General features: G+C 40.9%; 1 protein-coding gene across 3 annotated transcripts; it reads right to left on the bottom strand.

The window, feature by feature from the left end:
• Positions 1–12193: 12193 nt before the first annotated feature.
• xpnpep1 (X-prolyl aminopeptidase (aminopeptidase P) 1, soluble) lies at positions 12194–21808 on the bottom strand. Of its 3 annotated transcripts, none has more exons than XM_070856497.1 (20): positions 21686–21808; positions 20566–20690; positions 20121–20184; positions 19636–19740; positions 19340–19432; positions 18778–18921; positions 18342–18437; positions 17271–17352; positions 16661–16871; positions 16165–16254; positions 15998–16048; positions 15593–15651; positions 15073–15150; positions 14893–14964; positions 14632–14692; positions 14375–14444; positions 13666–13839; positions 13185–13261; positions 12890–12988; positions 12194–12669 (listed from the first exon to the last, which is right to left on the bottom strand). In XM_070856497.1, the coding sequence occupies exons 2-20, from the start codon at positions 20680–20682 to the stop codon at positions 12550–12552; spliced, it is 1863 nt and encodes a 620-aa protein (XP_070712598.1). In that variant the 5' UTR covers positions 20683–20690; positions 21686–21808; the 3' UTR covers positions 12194–12549. The 3 variants fall into 3 exon arrangements, with proteins under 3 accessions (XP_070712598.1, XP_070712597.1, XP_070712599.1); XM_070856496.1 differs by lacking the exon at positions 21686–21808 and adding an exon at positions 20847–20961; XM_070856498.1 differs by lacking the exons at positions 20121–20184; positions 20566–20690; positions 21686–21808 and adding an exon at positions 20262–20345.
• Between the last annotated feature and the right edge of the window lie 841 nt (positions 21809–22649).

The raw sequence follows: 22649 nt of genomic DNA, 5'->3' as shown, positions 1-22649 counted from the left end.
ATCACAGCTTAATTCCTGTAATGTATAAGGGTGAATTTTCCCTCAATGTCAGAGTCAACATAGGTGGTCTTGCCTGCAGTCCTGCCACTATGTCACCAAGCACGGTCTGATATTACGCTGATCCATCAAAGTGAGGTGAGAGGGCGAGGATAAGTTTTCCTGTAATGCACTGCTAATGTAAAACCCTGAACGCTTCACTTTAATGACAGGCCATCAGGAAGAACACAAATCCGTTTTCCTTGTAAGTAAAAGTAATTTCGTCAAGTCTACACTGGAGACTGGACTCATACTTCAGCACAAAGCTATAAACCATTATTGTGTTTGGACAGAATCAGAAAGTGAAACTATTATCATCTAATCTTGTTTATTTTGTATGGAAAAGGTGCTCAAGAGTCTAAATTACGTGAAAATGATAAAATAATGTGTTATGAAACTATAGAAAACTAATGAATTCCCATGTTTTTTTCCAAAATCTATTTATATACAACTTTTATGACTGAAGGCAAATTTAACCGAGGCAAAACAACTTTATGAAGAAAGATAAAGAAGAGTGCGACACTCAGGATGTACTGCTCTCCAATCTGAAAAAATATCGTCATTTGTCTCAATCTCTGGGGCCAAATTTTATTTAACTTCACGAAGCCACTTTTTCTTTGGCAGACATTAAACAGGTTGCTGAAAGGTCAACAGTGAAATTCAGCAAATGCCACATTACCTCACAGAGTGAGTGCACAAACCATTTATCTTTCTTCAGATTCATGATAAATGGCTCGTTAATCTAAATACAATCTACACTACTGTTACTTAGATTGTTACGTCTTCGAGTGACACCATCTGTGTACATATTGCAGTAGCGCTTTTCACAAAAGTTCCTTATCTTATCTGGGAGCCGCTCGATATGGATAACCTAGTTTGATTTAATGGATTGCAGTTAGTAGCTGTGTTATCACATCCAGAGGATAATACAGTGATATTGGAGGTGGATGATCAAGACAGAGGCTGCCCCAGACTTGATGAATCTGAAGATGTCAAATGCAGTAAATGTGTACTGAAGAGGAAGAAAGATAAAAATTGAAAAGTTGCAAAGTTGAGAGAGAAACATCACAAACAGGAAATGTCACCATCCTTGCTCATGCCACATCGCCTTTTCTAAGATAAGATATTCCTTTATTAGTCCCACGACGGGGAAATTTACATTTTCTGCCTTGGCAACCTAAAAATAAAAAATAAATCAATAAATTCCCACTGACGTGAGCAAATCTACAGTAGTTAAATATTTCCCTGATGTTGCCTCTTTGGTCTCAGTTCCCTTCCATGGTCACTGCAGTTCAGACTTCTTCAGGCCAATAGCAGCTTTGGCAGAAGGAGTTTGTTTTGAAGAAGGAGTTACTAAGACTCCCCAGTCTGCTTTGTCACACACACCAAGATAAATAGATGTCCGATGGGCTTTGTTCAGATAACAGAATTGAGTCACTGTGACCCTGTAGGGTCCACACACACATGCAAGTGTGAGTGTGGGCCGTGTTAATAATAGCACATACACTTTGTCTAAATAAACTTATCAAACTGCCTCCAGTTTTGGTAAAAAAAACTTTGCAAATATGATGAACAAGACATATTTTCCCCATTCATGACCTAACATTAGAGACCAAGACTGATTTTGACTAGCAGTAAGAAGAACTTGAAGAGTAAAGGACAGTCTTACTAAAACACTAAAGGCTTCTAATATCATCTTTTAGCCCTAAATAGGTGATACAGACAGGAAGTGTCAACAAATGCAGGCACAGCGATATTTGTGGAAAAGGACATTTAGTCTATTTTATTTGATCAAAACCCCACTAGAATCAATCGTTTAACTTTTGTCATGCAAAATAGATTAATAAATAAAAAATATATTTTTATGAAGTCGTAACACTGACTTTTCATTAAAAACAAAAATCCAATTTAGCAGCTGACCAGAATCACTCGATTATCACGAGTCACCTTATCACCTTTAACCTCAGTCTGTTAAACTGACAGGATATTTATACTACAGTGTTGTTTCTGAGGCTGAAGTGAAGCGATGTTGCAATCCTCTTTTTCCACTGTGTAGTAGAGAGGCAGTAGGTGGTCTGAGTTCATGGGAACTTTTTCTGTTCTTGCTTATTTTAATGTGGCCAAATTAAAGCCAGTGGCATGATGTGACCAGGGACCAAATTGTCACCAAATATGCACTTACTTGCAATTTCTGACTGGCTAACAAACTTGTAGCACGCTCTAGGTGTCCTCCTTTGGGGGCGTTCAGCAAAACTATACAGCTGGGTGCCCATGGGTAATATACTGCAATACTGCATGTATAGCATGTGTCACATTTGAGATTTACAGTCCCTCTCAGCTCATATTGCCTTAGCAACAGCACTTTCAGTGCTTTGCAAACATTAGGTGGCCTTTTCTTCCTGAAATTCATTCACTCCAAAAACAACTAATTGGAACAAATGTCCTGTCACGTAGACGCTGTATTTCCTCCTTATGGACATCCAGCCTCTTCCAAGAATCCCCTGCAGACGACCGTCCTCGCCTCAAGTCAACCCCAGACACAGAAGTGTGCTGCTTTCGCTCCAGCATGTAGTTCCCGCACTCAGCCTCCAAGGCCCATTTGCCAAACTGTATTTACTGGCAAGCAGACTATTAGGTCTGGATATCTTCAGGGATGCAGCAGGCTCTTGTTGCCGGGCCAACAGTACGCAGAGCTGGGCTGAAGCTGAACACAGAGGTGCGGGGGATGAACCATCCTGCACTGTAGTATTTAGTTATGAAAGTATGATCCGACGATAGTTCATGTTTTAAGTGACAGATGTGAAATGCAGGTGGGAGTTTAAGAAAGAGGGCTCTCCTGTGGGATTATAAAGATATTTCAGAAAGTATGGTTCTCATCAAAGAAATCCTCAAATGAAAATCAAGATGTGAAATTACCACACGCAGGTGCAGTGATTCAGTAAAAATCTTCTGTTGTCACCATTTTGTTATTTGAAATGAAGAAAAAAAAAGTGTGGCAGTTTTGGGAAATGTGCTTGTGTGCGTCAAACAAGAAGATATGTTTAATTTTACACATGCAGGAAAGTAGCAAAGCTTAAATCAAAGGCTGGAGGTACAGGCAAACAGCTCGCCTGCACTCAGCCTGCTAACAGATTTGGATTAAACAAGACAGCTGTAAGAGCTGCTATGTGTTTGAGACATCACACTTGAACTCTACAATGAATAAAAAGCAGGCTGCCTCTAGTCTTTAAGCTAACACCCCCCCAATACTGTCTATGTACTTACAATCAAACTCATATCTATATTTACGTTGAGTAAGACAGCAAATACATGTTTTTATAATGACGAAGTGTGTGTTAGGAATCTAGCATAGACCGTGACACTGACTTCCTTCCTTCACGGTCACTAACTTTCAAACTGTACCAGGCTGATATTTGTTGCAAGAGTGCTTTTTGGAAACATAGATTAATGTGAAAGACTCAGACACTGAATGTGTGTAAAACTACGACAAAGCGCTAAAAGAGGAGTTGAATGCAACCTCTCCATGATTTTAGCACTGAGAGCGAACATTTTGTATCACAGAGTCATTCCATCCCATCAGAAAGGGTCTGCACATCCATGGTACACACAAGTGTTTACACTTTCGCCTCATCATTCTATTGGCTGATGACCTGTTGTCATTTCCTCTGTGTGTGTGTGTGTGTATTAACAATAATATTAACAGTACTGATTAATGCAAGTCAAAGGCTTTTAAAAACAGCTCAAACCTGCCACACACCACAACACAAGGATCATTTTGTTAACTGTTTTGGGATATGATAGAAACATATTATTCGGTAGGCGACAACAGGCCTTTGCTCTCTCTCCTGCACGAGCTAAAGCCTGGCCTGAGGCGTTACCGTCTCCAGCAAACCTGAGACTGCACCAGGAGCCATGCAAGCTCAAGAGCAGTGAATCCCTGAATCTAGATGGAGATTCTTCAGAAGCCCTTAAATGATATTGTTAGATATTAGGAGATAATGTAAGGGCTGGATGAAGATGAATAACGGAGAGTAAATCTCTACAGTAAACCTATAGTGCTTGGAGAACATAAAGCTTAAACAGACTTTATTAATGTTGCACTTACAGGACACCCTTATACAAGCACACATACGCACACAGACTCTGCAGCCCTGTTACAGTATGTGTGTCCTCTACATGTTCCTAGTTTGTCTGTCCACTCCTGTGTTTGTTAGAGTTTGTGCATAAACTGAATTTGATTGAGCTCAGAACATATTCCTTGTGTGGTACAGTACGGGTCTCCAGGTCAGACAGGGTCAAGGAAGTAATACGTTAGCATGTTTTATGGGGCATGCACCATGTGTAAACCTCTTTTTGACACTACTTGACAAAGTCTCTCAGCCGTCCACTGAGGGCCACAATATCCTGCGTTTGATTCTAACAGCGATGACAGCAGGAATCATTAAATCACACGTACAAACGCAGCGTATGACTTCTCACGGCTCCTTGCTGTCTCCAGTTCCTGACACTATAAATCCAACACGGCTCGTTCTTTATTCTCCTCACTGCCAAAACAGGCTTCACCTTCATGCTGCCAACAGAACAGATCATTTCAGCATCTGTCATGACAAGTCATTTCGTCTCGAATTCAGACTTTAAGACTAGACCTAGAAAAATAGTCTTCATTTGTTTCAGGATTTTTTTTAAAAGATAATCTTCACTGTCTTGAGATGAGTGCGCTCGTTCAACGACAATGAAGGCTGTTTTTACTGTTTGATGTGTTTTTATTTAATATGAAACTAGCGTTCACTGGTAAACGGTGCTAACACACAGTAAATAGATTTGAAATTGAATTGAAAGAGCAGGTACCAGCATCAGGAAACTGACACACTCTACTGAGGCCATGGTTTGATATCCAGTAGGTAAAAATGTTTATATTTGCAAAGATTAATTTCTTAATCGATTTATTGATGAATCATTTGGTCTCTAAAATGTCTGAAAATAATGAAAAATGCTTGTCACATTTTTTTAAATCCAAGGGTGATGTTTTTAAATTGGTTAGTTTGTCCAACCAACAGCCCAAAGCTCAAAGATATTTAGTTTACACTGACAGAAAACACACAGAGCAGAAAATTCTTATAACTGAATATTTGGCATTTCAGATACAAAATCTTCGGTCCATCAACTAATCACTGAGTTGGTTTTACATACAAAATACATACAGTTTACTGTATAAATAAAGACATTTCATGAAGATTTAAAAAAAATTATCTTTAGACTTTCCACAAGTTCACTTTTGTGTATTTTATGTATTTTTTTTTTTATCATTTATGTATTTGAAAAAAAAAGAATCATGCAAACATAACAATATGGGTCCTTATAATAATAATCCTCTAGCTATCTCTCTCATAACCTCTACTGTATATAATAAACCTCCATCAGCAGAGAGTCTTTCACCATGTATAGACTCTGACTGCGGCATGATGACTGATGCAACAACCAATCAGCATCAGAGAGGCAGAAACACAGTGAACATACGGTGCCCAGCCTTTGTGTATTAAAATGTACCTCCAGAAGTTTAACTGACAAGTGTAATAAATCAAGGCAGGACCTTCCTGCTGAACCAAATCAGAACAAATGGATCACGCCAGAACGCTAATTCCCCGCCAGCCTCTGTGTAAACACAGAGAGGGGGAGGCAGTGGAGCAGAGGGTGAGGAAGGGTGAGGAAGGGTGAGGCAGGGCGATGAGGGATGGTCAGGAATTCACTGGGCAGTCAGAGAGAGAGTGGGGAGGGTTTGGGGAAGATTATAGGAGAGATGATTGATAGAGTATACTGCTTTTTATGATTAAAAAAAAAGAAATAAAGGATTCTATTGAAAATCCCCTCAGGGTGAAACGTTACCCTCAGTGGATCCACTCAGTAAATGCAGTCATATGGTCAATGGCAGCCTTGTGATACCATCACATGAAGCCAAAAGCTGATTTAATTTTGAGCGATCAATTATTTTGTAGGAGCAGATGCCAACTTTTTCAAAAGAACTCACATTGTGAAGGAAATAGTGACGTGTCATGAGGGTGCTGAGTCCATGTCAGAGCGTCTAGCAAGACATTACGATCTCACCTGCTTTGTCAGTGTGAGATGCTGAGGGATAAAAACAGCATTAAAAATCTAAATGTAAGACACAAAATGCCTGATAAGGGGCCTTTGGGTGTGTTCGGGAGAGACTTAGTGAAAGTTATGTGGTTGCATATTAACAGTCTGTTAGCTGATAAGTGAGGTGCTGGTTGTGGATAAGCTGTGAAAGTGAGAGCGTGCATTAACACTGACATTAAATATTTTCCTAAAGCACTTCTTATTGAACCTGGCAGTACATCAAGAAAGAGTTTGTTATATAAACACTATAAATACCTTTGCTCCTCCGTACTTAATTTCTTAATTTCTGCCCCCCCCCCCCCCCCCCCCCCCCGCAAAAGCAGACACCCTCCTTTAATAGGATGTGGCAACTGCTACACGATAAGGTAGCGTAATAACATAATATGCCATGTCCAACTCCTTTGGAGTTTGTCTAAACTGTTTATTTGGTTTGAATATGACTGAAAGATAGATAGATAGATAGATAGATAGATAGATAGATAGATAGATGACATGAGTTCAAACTAAAGTATTTTAATTGGAAATCAAATCAATAAATATACAAAGCAAAGCCAGATGACATCTGTTCTCGCTGACTCAGCCCTGTCAGTTTACAACTAAAAAGGGGTTTTCCAGCACAAACTCTCACTTCACTTTTGCTCAAAGTGGGACCAAGCACAAGCAATAGTTGTTAGGATTTTAGACAATATGATGCAAAACATCATTTTTTCCACTTAATTTCAATCCCATGTTACATTTAAAATTGTATACTTAAATCTGTCAGGATAACAGTGTCAAACTGCAAACGTCTACATGGTACCTTCAGTTAGCACAGGGCTAAATGTCATTAGTACTTCACCTGCAACGAAAACTATACAGCACTACAGTGGTGATTTAAAATACTGTTGGATCGTACACAAAAAAACAAGAAGAAAAACAAAGAAGAAACAGCAATAGGAATAAATCCTATTATTGAAGTTACTGCCTGCTCAGCTACTGATTGTTCATCATGATAGACATCTTTATTTCCACTGCTGTGTTGATATTCTAGTTTAGGGTGACACAGAGAAACACTGAGTTGAAATATTCCCGGTCTCATTCCCATGATACATTGCCACAGACAGAGCTGGTTTATGCATAGCAGCCTGCTCAAATAAACCATACCAACTTAATGCCACCCACATGCCCCTGAATCAAAACAGCTTAACTCTACTGAGAGGCAGGATGGATGTGGAAGTTAAAAGGGCTTTAAAGAAGTTTAGGAGGCTAATAAACAGATATTTCAGCCTCTGTGTCACGGCTTATTTCCTAATCAGTCAATCTCTCTCTGGTTTTGTTTTTCTTTACTGTAGGCTGACTTGGAATATAAAGGCCACCACTGTCACTCAAGATCAAACCGCCAGACTGATAAATGGCACCGAGCTGTCCAAGACTGAGGCTGGGACACACGGGCGAGGTCTGACACCTAGTGGATGATTTGTTACATATAAGGCGCTGCCTTCAAAGCCAGGAGACATGAAATCCAGCTCCATAATGCAGTTTCTAATAATTGCCCTTGACTAGTGAGACCTGATATTAATAACTAGTATTAGGTAAAGTAATAAGACAGCTTGAGTCTGTGACCGTCTGGTTATTCCAGTGATGGACATCATTGCTAGTGTAGATGGACGGTCTTTATTATGACTATTTCCCTCCTCAGATGAAAGGATTGTTCAAATCTTCTATCTTTGCAAACACACCATAAATAAAGCCAGATGGTAATCAACAGAAAATAGATCGAGTTATCGGATAGAGAAATCATTCATGGCAATTTCAGCAATCATTTTGGGGGCTGCAGTGGTTCACACTGTTGCCTCACAGCAAGAAGGTTGCAGGTTGCAACCTTGCCAGCAGGCTGGTTTGTAGTTTGAACGCAGGGCTTTTCTGTGTGGAGTTTGCATGTTCTCCCCGTGCTCGCATGGGTTCTCTCAGGGTTATGCAGGTTAGGTTAATTTGATCTTTAATGGTTGTCTGTCTCTCTGTGTTGTGATTGACTCACGACCAGTCCAAGGTGTACCCCACCTCTCCCCCAAAGTCAGCTGGGACTGGCTGCAGCCCCCTTGTTACCCTAAAGGAAAAGAAAATATCTCAGAATATGGGTTCTGAATGCATCAAAATACATGTTTTAATTTCTCAAATGCTTTTATATAAGCACTACTGCCACTGCTATAAATGTTACCACTAGTGCTAACATTTATTTGGCACTGGTAAAAAAAAATCAATCACATATGCAATAAAAGAAACACAACACTGGTCCAAATAAAACAAAATGAAAATGAAGGAAAATGCATTTTTTTTTTAAATCGAATGAATTATTATCCTTTGCTTCAAAACCAAATGAGCAGAAAATTCTGCTTTTGGTTCCAGGTTGTCAGCAAGTCAAATAAAGACAGGTATGAATCCTCCCCTGGTCTTATCTTTAGCTTGTGACACACATTATGTATCATCTTATGTAGTTACTCCAATCAACAACTCCAAGCAGGTTGACACAAAGGTCACTCTGTACAGCAGCATGTCCCATCGAGCAGAGAAACAAAACCCTGCTTTAATTAGATGCTCAACTAATTGCATAATATCTCCCATGGTGCTGCAGGGTGAAGTGAAGCATAAGGAGAAAGGAGAATGCTGTCTTTGTTGCCTTTTTGCTGGCTTTGGCTCTCGCAGCCATTTGGAACCGTCGGCCTGCAGATCTGGCCCTGGTTTCCTGACTTGAGTGATTTGGTGCACTGTACTTCTGTCCCCACAACACACAACCAGTGTGACAACAGACAACCAGTGCAAGAGTGCGGCAGCCATGGCCGGTAAATTTGAGACCGACTCTTTAAACGCTGTCGGGGTCTGAGCAGCTGTGAAAGTGAAAAATGTGAAGTGGTTATTCTGCAGAAGAAGGTTCTCCATTATTTATGATGAAAAATAAGAATCAATTCATTCTCTAAAGTTAACTCCAGCTGTTAAAACCAGAACTTGGTGCTTCCTCTTGTTTCTGTCATTTTAAATGAGAATATCTGTAGTTTGGACTGTTGGTTGGACAAAACGGTTTGTAGATGTAACATGTGAATCTAAGAACTTGTGATGAACAGTTTATTATTTTACTATTAATCACAAGTGCAGATGGCACCTTTAATATTCTTTCATTCATCTCATGGATGCGTCTCATATCAGAGGACTTACATTTCTTTCTAATGAGTTTACAAAAAACTGTGAAGACAGTTGTTGGGAACAGCACATCTGATGTTAACTATAACTAAGTCCCTCTTTCCTTCCTCTAACACATTTTCAGTGGTGCTCTTTGCAAGCTGGAGGCTGAAAACTCTCTGGTTTTGGGTCAAACCGTACTGCAAACAGCATAAAAGGGCCAATATCTCCCTCCCCTCAGCGTTCCCCCAAAATGCTGAACTGAATAATGAGCAGTAAACAAGAGGAGTAGGGGGGGGGGGCAAGAAGGGGGGTGTCCAACTTGAACTGAGGGGGGTAACAAAAGATGTGGGGGTGTCTCCACAGCGACTGAGTCGAGCTGTTGGAGTCACATGGTCCTGGTTTCTATTGAAACCAATGAGAGGAGGCTCCAAGCTCAGCCTTCAGTCCTTGTTTTGGAAGCCAATGGCAGCAACATGAACGTAGCCCAACAGGACGGAGCAATGACGGCAGACAGCCTCCATGTGAACGGGACAGCAGCTTTGGGACTGCATGACCAGGACATGAACGCAGGAGCTCTGTTTGGTGTGTTGTACTCCTTTATATCACTTTAGCTCCATAGAGTTTAACTGAATGAAAGATGTTTCAGTGTTTCTTCTCCCTGTTGTTGTTGTTCTTCCAAGCAGAGTTCAAAGTGTTCAACATTGTCATCATTGCCTTGGCCTTGTGTATCCTCACCATCACCGGCCTGTACTGCATCACTGTCTGCTACAACCGCAGCAGGTGAGGATCTGATATCAGATATGCTTTGAGCAGCTTTATTGGGGTCAGTAAGAAAATGTGACGTTTTATGAGAAGTGTCCTTCTATTGAATGTTCGTCTTTAAAGCTACTGTAATTTCAAGTACAGAGAAATGTGATGTGAATTCACATTAAGGTCATAAGTGCAATTAGTGCCAACTTCTTCACCAGGCAGTCAAAGAGAGCCCACGTGTATGAGAGCGCAGTGACCCGAGGCGAGCAGCTCGACCCCGTGGCGGTGAAAGCAGTGAAGAGGTCAACCAGCTTCATCAACCCTCTCGCCTTCTTCAGGAAACCAGAGGCATCAAAGGACAACTCCAGGATCTATTACATCTACAGTAACCCGCTGCCTGTAGGGGTGAAGGAGGAAGAGGAGGAGAGGATGACCAGAGCCCAACAGGGACCAGAGGAGCAGACTGCACTGTCACTGCCACTGTCGTTTCAAGAGTACGCCAACGATCCCAACAGTGGCGTCATCCTGGACCCTCCGATTTTTTACATGCAGCTTTAGAAGGTGGCGAAGGGTGATGCTGCGGGGGGGTGGGGTGGGGGGAGAAGGTGTCTGAGTGCCATAAAGCGAGACGCTGCGATCTAAAAGGTCTGAGGTTCAACACCTGTACGGGTCATTAAAGGGGCACTTGTACACGTCAAAATCAGTTTAGTTATCATGGCTTGGACCACTCAGCCTATTAAAAACAGCAGTGTGATGTCATCTGTAGCTCAAGTCTGACAATATAACTGATAACGTCCTAGTGATGATAGGGGTTATCTTAGCGTACATCACTTCTGCACATTCAGGACCTCTTTCTTGTGACACGTCCCCACCTCCACAAATAAATCAGTTTCTAAATTACCCAAATATGTCTGGCAAATAATGTGATCCACCTTTCGTCAAGTCCCTGAGGTCAGTTACCCAGGAGGTGTCCTACCCACACAGTGTATGGTCTTACCTGAACACACTATTATTTTATTGACTTCCCAGGTCATCAAATTACCAGTTAAATGTTTTACTTTTCCGTATGCTCTGCAAATAGTACCCTAGCTAGCAATCACAGTGCTGTGACAACTGATTTAGCTAACTTATAGCCTATAAGTTAACATTAACTTAGGTTAGCTCCAAGTAAAAACTGTTAGTAGTCTACAAAAAACTCCCTACAAAGAGCCCCATAGCCTATTCTTTATATAATGTGGGTTACAGGAAGCGATGAATTTTTATACAATTATTCACTTTGATGCTGCAAAGCAGATGAGTGCTCACAGGCTCACTGCCACTGTCCTGAACTTGCAGTACATGATGTACCGAACAAGCATCTGTGCTATTAAAACTAGGCTTCAGCTGTTGATATTGAATTCATCAAGTCAAAACAGTCATCTTTGCACATCTAAAACATGCAAAGCTAATACAGGGTCAAAAAACACACGTGACCCGTTTCACACACTGGCAGATGAGCAACGCAACACACGAGCCTCGCTGCAGGTGAGAACAAATCAGAGATCAACGTTTTGGGATTAATTCCTGCACCAGCATCTCCTTGGCTAGTGTCAAAAAGGGGCCTGATCGATTAAGTTGCAGTATGGGAAATGTAGGATCCAGTATTCGAAAGCTTGGCCTGCACAAGCAACAAAAATTGAAGATATTTTGTCTAATGTTGCTTCAATTTTTACCAGTCTTTGTTTTAATTTGTCTCTTGTCGGTCTTATAAATGTAAAACTCAAAGTTACTGCTGTACACCTTTAAAGATTGACAGTGTGTAACCAGTGTTTAGAGAATGCCAAAAGATGTGCGTGAAAAGAAGCATTAATAATGATGTGCAACTGATATTGGACCATGCACCTGCACTGTTACTTAAAGGAGATTCATCTTTTGGCATCAATAGAAGCAACAGTGAACTGTCCCTGAAAGATGAATGCAGGACTTTAAGCTACCCTGTGGAGTTTTTGGTCCCGGTTTTGTTTGTATCACGTGCATGTGGCAAACTGGGCCACATTCCTGCCATGGTGTTGGCTGTTCCACTTTCATAAAGCCTCAAGGATAAACATTACACATTTTGGTAAGAAACACTAAAATATAAACAGAGCACTCAACAGGGCACATTTAATAGAAGTGGTGCAAAATGTAAGTACAGGATTATGCTACTGTTTTTTTTAGAGGCCTAATAATCATGTATATGTATAAAACTGTTATTGTGGATTTCTCTTGTAAATGCATATTAGGATAGTTTCAACACTATACAGGAAAGTTCTTTCTTGATTTTTTTTTTTTTTTACTCATCTTTAATAAAACTGCTGATACGATGTGCTTTACAAAAGAAGCCGAGTGTGAGACACAGAGAAAAATGAGAAAAATACAAACGATTATCACTGCAGAGCAATCGATTAATCGGTACTCCTGGGCAAAAGGATCAGATTACACAAGAGTCAGTCCTCAGACGATTGGCTGGGTCTCTCTGATCAGCCACTCCAGTGCCTCCTTCCTGCCCTGCCTCTCCAGCTCTGCTCCAACCACCTCACGGCACGTCCTGTGGTACTCGTTCACCCAATCCCGCTGCAGGACAGAGGAGAGAGGCCGACCAAGAGCCGTCAAACCATGAACAGTAATGCATAAAGTAGCTGAGAATATTAGAGGACATTCATAGGTCATGATTTTAATATTTCTCACATTTCTTCTGTGGCTCTTGTTAAGTAGCCTGCCTTTGATGTTTTTAAGAGTGAACTTTTCCTTGCTAATTTAAGAAATTCTACACAACACACTGGATATTCCTTACCTCCTTCTGAGTGAGCAGCTCTGTGTTCATCATCTTGACTTGAACAGGGACCAGAGTGAGGGGCTCAAATGTCAGACTACCTCTGTTTCTGTAGTTGTACTGAACACAGACGGACAGGAGAACAAAAACACTGTGATTTTTCTTGTATTTAAAACTGATAATTACCAATAATGTCGTAGAGTCACTTCTTCGACAGCATTAAGCTTCTGAGAAATCTGAGATTGAACAGCACACTTTAGCTCTACTCTGCATTTTGAAATTTTCATCAGTCCGAGTTTTCAGTTGCAGGACCTACTTTGGGCTTAGCTGGTATAACAAGGACCACGTTTTCAATACGAATGCCAAAAGATCCATCTTCATAGTACCCAGGTTCTACGGACAAGGAGGAGAAATGAGATGAAAATCATGAACATAATCAAACCCACAGAAGACAAAATTATACAATTTTAGAGGACCTAAAAATGTATTTGTGTTCAAATTCTGAATTTCTACAATTTCTTCCACTTTTATTGACTTCCAGCATGACAAATGGATAAATAGCCATACAAATCATAGTGAAGACGGAAGTCGGAAGAAGGAAGCAGCTGTGCCATACAAACAAAACCAGTCTGTTCATTCCTGTAGCCTAAGGCCAATTGCGATTTCCTTAATCACGACCTTGTGTTGTGGAGCTGGCAACCGTTTGGTATGTGGCCTGTGGTCGGACTTATCTTGTCTAACTTATCTAAGTTATGTGACATTTGCACTGAGGCTCCCCTCCCTGCCACCTGCCATACCATCACTGACGATCATGCCGGCCTCCAGAGGTTCATCAGCGAAGGTCTTGTAGCTGATCCCACAGGGCCCCTCGTGGACGTTGAGGAAGCAGCCCACGCCGTGGCCCGTACCGTGAAGGTAGTCCAGCCCCGAATCCCACAGGGCTGCACGGGCAAACGAATCCAACAGGTGGCCTGAGGAGGAAACGGAGGGTTAGAGAGAGAGATAACACCTTGTTTAAAGTCATACACTAAAAAGGCATCAGTTTTTCTCCCATTAAAAGCAGGAGATGGCTGTGATTTACCCCGTTTCCCTCCGTCAGATGTAATGTGGTGAAGCTTTTCTCAGATTTTACTGAAACTTGACACACTGATTCTTGTACCTGTGTTCCTGGTGTTAAAAATGAATTGGCCTCATGGGAATGCTATAATTGAAGGTTGAGTTTCTCCATAATATAATTATACTGGCTTAAACTTTAACAGCAGCCCACTGTGTCTGACTGACACTGTCTCAGATTTCTGACTTTACAGGATTAGTTACTAATTTGCCAAAAGGTTTTTTTTTTTTTTTTTTGGTCTGCATCTATAGTCAACAAAGTCTTACTGTTCGTCAATGCGGAACATGTTCTGACGTTACAATGCAATGTTAGTAGTTAAAGATAGCAGTATATTGTTTTCAGTGTAAGATAACCCGCGAGTCAAGAGCACGAGAGAGTCGAGAGGACAGCACCTTTTGTTCCATTGGGGAAAACCGCAGCACTGACAGCAATGTGTCCCTTTAGTACGTAGGTAAAGCATTCCTACAGGAAAAGAGAAACAACACAATCAACACTTGATAAATGCACCTGCATTGATTTAGTTCAGTTTTTACATGTTGAAAATGAGAATTATCCAAATAGCCAATTCAACCCTAAGACTCAATTAAACCCTAACCTGAGATTGGATTTATTTTGACAGTGAAAACAGAGCACAAGGGTAAAAATGTACCTTCTCAAAAGCAGACGGTGTCCCAAAGTGCATGGTGCGTGTGACATCTGTGGTTCCATCACTGCCAAAAACAGAACATGGATGCAGATTAATGCGAGTGACGCACAAAAAAACCCCACAACTGCTCCTGTGTTATCTGTGCTGTTGGTAGTAACTGGCACGAAGATGATGACTGTCTAAATTAAGACATACAGTACTAATCACGCCGACACCAGACACAATTGATTGACAATTGATGTGTGGAATAATTATCTTGTTTACACATATTGAGCCCCGGAATCGATCAGGTAAACTTCATTCATGGTGAGCGTTCTGTTGGTTTCAGGCAGTGGTCTGAAGGAATAAGAAAAAAAGTCATGGATAAAGGCTTAGTTCCCCGTTATTTAAAAAGTACATATAGACACACATTAAACAGACATTCTGCATCAGCAGCCAACTGACCTGTAGTGTATGATTGCTCCATTTGGACCAACACTGGAGATTGTGGGGAAACTGAGGCCAACAAAGTCTTTCTGTTGACTGGAAAAGACACAGAACATTCTCACACAGAGATGCTCACATTTTGATTACAGGTACATCGAAATGTTTTAGCGTCTCTTCAGTGACACGTACTGTATGAGCTTATTTTAATCACAAAAACTAAATGGAGAAAAAAACAATATTCTAATAATAATATTATACTTTTTGAGTGAAATATTACTGCTGCTAAAAGGGCAGCACAATGAGAGAATAAAACACTTTGAGAATGAACAAAGCATTCTCATTTTAAGGTGTTCAGTAGACATTTTGCTACATTGCCACGTCCAGTAGAGGGCGATATGACTGCAGATTAGTCACTATCACAGCACAGTTGGAGCAGCATATTTTAAGCATGAAAGTTGACATGAAGTTTAACTGGATGAGCTTGTTGATCAAATGAGAACAAATGCGGACTGTAAAGCATCAATGAAAAAAACCTCACCTGCGTAATTCTTCAGCCTTATCAGCAGCAGAGATTTCCGTCACTGTGCCTTTTGGAATCTATAAAACAATAACCGCAGCATGAAGTAATGCGGAATAAGTTAAAATAAACAGGGTTCCCACATTCACACAGATATATGACTTTCTGTAACCGTAAGACTTGTTTCCGAGAATACAACTTTTGGTTTTGGTGTAAAGAACACATATTGTAATTTTGGGAATGAAAGTGATAATTAATTAAGCATGAATTTGAGATAATAGTAATTCTAAAACAAGAAAAAAATCAGAGATGTTTTTTCTAGACTACAAAACTTTTATTAGCAACTGTGAATACAGACTTGGGGGAATCTCCTCTTTTCTCCTATGAATCTAAAAATGGATGCCCTCAGAAAAATAATAAAAATACCTCTTTTTCCAACCAGGCAAAGAGTTCACAGAGGGCAACGGCGTCCTTGATCTGTTGGGGGGATCAGAAGATGTAATACTTTCTCTGTTAGGGCAATCAGGCAGTTTATGAAGATGCCGTAAACTTGGTGATCAGGAGATATACACAGGCAGTTCAAAGGTTCTTACATGGGCCATTTTCATGCCTTGAATCTCCGTGGGGTTCTTCACAGCCTTGGCGAGGCAGAGTGGGGTGTAGGGAATTGAAGTCCTGTGGGCCTGAAATAGATCAAGAAGAAACATTTACAGTTTGTAAGGTAGCTGGTGTCACCTTAAAATAAATAAAATAATTAAGATGCTGTAAATTTCTTTATTAAAAATATTTCAAGCAATGTATTGCATCAACTGTCAAGAGGATTAAAACCCTCTCTGCCTTAACGGACTGTTCAGCAAATTAACAAGGAGGGGTCTAGGCTAAATGATCAAACACAACAGAATGTGTCTGGTTTAATGAGACATATAAGAAGAAAACTTTCTTTGTATTATGTCTAGGCATGAGAGAACAAGACAAGGGAAATTAGCAGGAACATAGTGAACCAACTGCAGGAAACAATACGTGCAGGGATACAGATGACGAACCAGAAAAACACCAGAGATAATTAGCTGCCTCTACATGCGCTCTCACCTTGGGGATGACCTGTGTGAGAGCACAACTGGCCTTGTCACAGATCCACGCTTTGTCCTTGGGGCCTTGTGCCGCACAGATGGCCTGGAGCTCAGTGTAGACCGACTCGTACGGGAATGTGTGGATGCTGAGCTCAGGCTTGCTGGGGGAGTCCAGCTGCAGGTGGTCTCTCAGCATGGGATCAGAGAGACGCTTCAGATCCGCAAAAAGCCTGCACAGAGGAAAGGGAAGCTCAGTGGAGGCGTAAAGTCAGGAGGAAAACATTCGACATTCATTAATCGTGTTCGGCCCAGCTATTTTCCTTTAAATTTGTCATATCATTACTCACTGCTGTCTACAATTAACTCCTTCACATGAAATTTCTTTCATTAAAATAATACAGAAAAGAAAATGATGAAAGCTTCAATACTTCAAATATACTTTTAAATTGTACTTTTTCTATATTGCTGCTGGACTGTGTGTTCATCCTGTGGTCTGTATACTGAGTTTAACAAATGCTCATGATTCATCACCACCCTTTATTCCTGTAGCCCTTGATATCAGTCAGTAGCATTAAGCTGATTAGTGGGACACTGAGTTAATATGTTGCTGAATTAATTATATATCTTACCTTATTGTGTTCATCCCCACAATGGCATATGCGAAGAAAACTGGGTTGTACTCGATGTCTGCACCACGGAGGTTAAAAAGCCCTGTGAAAAGGAAAAAATAGAACATTATGTTTTAATGACTTTGAAAAAATCTAAAAAAAAAAATTAGTGTCATCCCGTAATGACAGTGAGCGTCAACAGCAACTTTACCATCTGTCCTATTTTGGGCCGTCCATGCAAACAGTGAAAACAACAGTTTAATTACCTTAAAATCCATTTCAAAACCACTGTATGTCTCAAGTGAAACCTCAGTGCAATCTGGTTGGTGTTAGATACGAGTGTTATTATTGGACTGTCACTCATCCTTTGTGGATGCCTGAGCAAATCCCCTTCAATTTAATGCCCATTGAAACCCTCCTTGTCTGAAGGCTACCTGATGACAATCAAAATCAGCATCACTCTAATTAACACGAACTCTCAGACCAAACAATCAGAAACAAGAGCTCATTAGGCGCGGTGAACGAGGTGCTCAAACAGGCATCTAGAGGGACACCCGTGCATCCCTGGGTCCTTGGATCGTGATCATGTATCGAAACGGACTTGCGTAACAGAAGTGATGTTGGGTATGGCTGCTGCTTGTTTTACACAGCAATAACTAACATCTTGTACAACCTAATGTGACCAACTCTGTACATCGAAGAAAGAGGTTCTCAAAAATGCTCTTTACTCTTTTGTCCCCTGGGCCTTAACTTTTGGCCTTGGGCTGATAAATCAACCTGAGCGAACATGTTTCACCCCCGAAACTTGTGCAATATCTCCACGTGAAGCCCGAGGCGTAATAAACTGTATGGTTTAACAAACACATCTCCACTTTGTGCCACTACATCTTCACAGACATGCATTTGCTGTCTGTCACACTGATTTTTTCCTTTTATAGCACCACTGAAGGTGCTTCTGTCTGAAATTCTAAAATGCTACACATGGTTGGTTTCAGTAAAATAAGTAAATCTCAACACTTCCATTACTGTGTTTAATGACCTTCTTGGCAAAAGTAATTACACTAATGTGTATTTCTGGAAAATTAACCGTACATGCGATCTCGTCCAGCGCCGTGGCTACAAACCAGGTGATCTTCCTCTCAGTCATCTTGGCTCGCAGCGCTGTGATCTTGTCTTGCCAGGACATACCTAGGATGGATGACAGCAATGATCATTCACATAACATGGCACTGAAGCCACTTTCCTCAGAAACCTTTATGTCCAGATACAGCGGACTGGAACCATTATTCTGTGTAGCTTGGAAACAAAAAATAAAAAAATTATAAAACCTAATCCAAATTAACAGTGTTTCTGCTCATAATAAATTAATTCTTTAATGTTAAGGATTAACTAAAGCTTCTGGTGGGACTTCTAAAAGTGTTGCATGATTTTAGTATTTCTATTCTACTCTAAAACAAAACCCTAATACGCTTCTGTGTGTAAAGTAACTGTGTATGAAATGATGGTGTTAATCCAGTGTTGTACTGACCGGTGTATTCTAATCCCAGGGTACGCAGCTGTGTGCTGGGTCTTTCTGGGCGGTCTGTCCAGATTGCATCGATTAGGTTATCCTGCACTGCAACCAGAGAGTGGCCTGCACTGGTCAGCGCCTTGGACATGTTCTTCCACTGATCTGAAACATAATATCAAAAGATTGTGTTAAGATGTGCAATTATTAGTAACAACACGACGACCAGACTCTGCATGGAGCAAAAACCATAAGCATTACCACAGCATGAACACACTCATCTAAAAGGGTATTCATTTTCCTCTTATTGTGCAATGTGAGCAGAAATACTGGAGCCTGAAGTCTGGATGCCTGTAGGTCAAGCAGGAGACTGAAGTTCAGTGTCCTGCTTGCAAGGCAAAATTCAGTGCACTCTGTACAGCTGCTGTGTTTGAGGGTTTCTACTTTGTATAATGTAAATTTAAACCTCCAAGATATAAGATTTTTGTCATATTTCTTGTTGTTCTCTAGGAAGAGTTCCATGTTCATAGTACTCCAACTGTCATTGTGTGTCCTGCCCTCCTAGATCCACTAAGCAACCTACCAGCAGCGATAATCCAAGGATCTACTCCCACTTTGGAGTTCTCTGGCAGGACGCTGATCAGCCAGTCCTCCTGAGATGGCGTCTCCTTCAATCCTTGATATGATCATAAAATAACAAAATGGATTTTATTCTCAAATTTGGTCAAAACATTCTGACAGACTGACTATGATTCATGTCTTATGATCAGTGCTTTGGCAACAGTCTCACACTAAGGGACTGGCTCCAAAAAGTGAAAGTTCACATGAAATTACTAAAAGGCATTTATCATGTACAACAGAAACATCAAGCAGCATTACCCATCTTCATGAGGGTCCAGTTGCTGTCCATCTGCTGACTGGCCTGGAGGAAATATCGCCCATCAGTCCACATGGCAGCATGCTGCTCTGTGACGATGGCTGTGCCTGCACATTACAAAATATAAGGCAGATTTAACATTTCCAACTACAGATGCTTTGTTGGGCCCACTTAGTACAATGGCTGAAAATGCAAGTATGCAAGAAAACTGATACAGGAATGGTGATACAATGGTCTATTCCTGTCTGTTTTTCAGCTGCTGTGACAGTTGTGCTTGTAAAGTAAGATGCTGGGTCAGAAGCAGTTCAGTCAGTTCACAAGAGCCAGATGTACTGTACATGCCTCTGAAATTACAGCAGTGAACTAAACTGAACATGAGATTAAATGAGCTGGGCTGTCCATCTAAGATTTGAACTCAGGATGACTTTTTAGCTTAAAAAAAATACACTTGCATCCACACTGTCACTCATGCACAAGCAAAGCATACCTGCTGAGCCACTAAATCCACAGATAAATTCACGTCTGCAGTCACACGGTGCAATGTATTCACTCTGAAAGGCATAGGGACAGAGAGAGAGAGAGAGAGAGAGAGAGAGAGAGAGAGAGAGAGAGAGATCAGCTTCATTACCACAATCAGTGTGAAGTGGCCATCACCAGTAAGACATTTTAAATGCCACCTTTGCTGCTCTTCTCACATCACGTCTTGCACACAGAGAGGGAAAAGGGAGGAGCAGGGAGCAAAGGGCTACAATTAATTACGAAGGTCAGGTGAGGCGAATAAAAGTGAATCAGGACACACAGTAAAAGCAAAATAGGCAGGAGGAGCAGCACACCACTGTGAGCGTGTGCATGTGTGTCTTAGTTTGTGTTAAGGGGTAACTTTAGTCATATAATAAATGCATTATATGTATGTTGTGTGTGATCTCACTCACTTGATGTGCATCTCCAGAAGGGATTATGTAAGCCTGTATGGGCTCAGAGAAGTATTTACAATTCCTCATCGCCTGGCGAAGATGTCTGAGCAACTCTCCTGTGATCTTTGGAGACATGGCTGTGCCTGAATGGAGACACAACAGAATTCATTAAAGACATAAAATTTAAGTCATATATCCTGATACTGCACAGCTACAAAACAGCTAAGAATCTGAAATAAGCGTTGAGACATTCCCTTATCTTTCATTTCTCAAGCCCACCCTGACTATCCATAGATTACCTGACTTTTGGGAGGCCATGTTGACTTCAGGTGACCGTAGCTGGACACTGACTGACTGTAGCCAGAGCCTACCAACCTATTAACGTGGAGCTCAAAGTCACAGGCCACACCTGGATCATTAACCTGCTGTAACATGCTGACTGAGCAACTCTTACAGGAGTTAAATATTAAAAGAATAGACTGGCTGTGGCCCGTTTCCTAAAACAAAGGCCTGAGGATACTGTGCAGTTGTGAATTTACTATCATTATCCAAGACCACCAGCCGACCAATCACGGAGCAGTATTTCTCACCGATGAGCTCTCCTATTGGCTGAACACTTGGCATACGATTGTTGTTTACAAGTTCGCGTTAGATAAATCAGTCGTATTGGGTGTTTCTCCTGCTAGCTAGCTAGCTAGCTAACTACATACGATAACATTGAACATTTGCGTAGGGCAAATAATAAGAAACAAAGCCACAGAGCTTGGGTTTAAGCGGTCGGCCGATTTCTTTATTATTCACACATCCCAGGCCAACCATAACACACAATAACTAATTCAGTCAGTGGGTATCCGTGATTTTAGTAGCCCGTGGGTGTGGTAGCACGCTGGTGGGGTATTTGTAAAGTTGCTAATTTTATTCGCTAACTGTGCAGCTCTCAGTCGACGCTTTCATCTCGGTTTTGGTGTCGCATCAGCACGAAGCAGACACAGGCGTGAGGCGACCAGCAAGTCCCTTCATTTGAAAACAGTCAACATCCGTCCGAGCCGCCAGGAGACGGAGCGTTAGCCCCCGTTACCCGCCGCTAGCTAACCATAAAGTCCCCCCACACGAAGCCAGAGAAATGCTGAATACACACCCGGTGGTTTGGTCTCGGAAATGAGATTCCTGGGTTAAAACAACAACACACGAAGCGCTCCTTTGCCAGCTTGGACCTTGTGTTAATTTAAAAAACAGGAGGCTGCCATTTCGTTGTTGACGTTTCTGGTCACGTGACTGCAGTGTCTTCCAGTAGACGCGGAGGGATCCAGACTCGCCTCTTTTTCTGTGAATAAAACATACGGCCGAGCGTTCAATAATACATAATCCACTGTCACTACACAGAGGGACTGCACTGTGCGTGAGTGCAGCAGGCCAACACTACTGTGGGGAGAATCAGATTCATTGGCCTACTGTGTGTTTACATACAAGGGACGTGATTCCGTTCGTTTATATAAATAAACATGAATATGCGAGTCGTACTGTTTCTGTAGATTGTATAAACTAGTGCAAAGAGCAATGGAATGCATTATGAATGATTAATGTAATGGACGACTGTATTTAGGCTACATGAAGTGGATGGACATGTATATGCATGTATTCATGTCTACCCATAGTGCATATTATAGTATATTTAGATTATATTTAACATGATGATGAATATGTAAATATTACATATTAAAAAAAACACAGTGTATTTAAACTATAAATACAGTGTAAATATAATATAGAATATACAGTTAAAGGTATCAGACAATGCATAAACTATAGCTGATTATATCAATAGATAATACTATAAATTAGTAGTGGTGTGTAAAAAAATCAGTTGATAAAAATAATATTAACTGAGACTTAATGCATATAATTTTCCTGGGCACTTTTAATGTTACTAAACGGAAACATCCACCACTGTGTTATTAAGTGTGTCATTAAGGAAAAAAAAAAAGACTTTGGATTGTTTCATTATCTATGAGACACTAAGGCAGGACTATGATAGACTAGCTTGTGGTTACAACAGTGGGTGCAAGGAACAGGATTTGTCAGTTGTCATTACTTATTTTGAC

This window comes from Pempheris klunzingeri, chromosome 3 (genome assembly GCF_042242105.1).
Source record: "Pempheris klunzingeri isolate RE-2024b chromosome 3, fPemKlu1.hap1, whole genome shotgun sequence".
Lineage (NCBI taxonomy): Eukaryota > Metazoa > Chordata > Actinopteri > Acropomatiformes > Pempheridae > Pempheris > Pempheris klunzingeri.
Note: the sequence above shows the minus strand (reverse complement) of the source record. Positions and strands in the feature narration are given on the sequence as shown.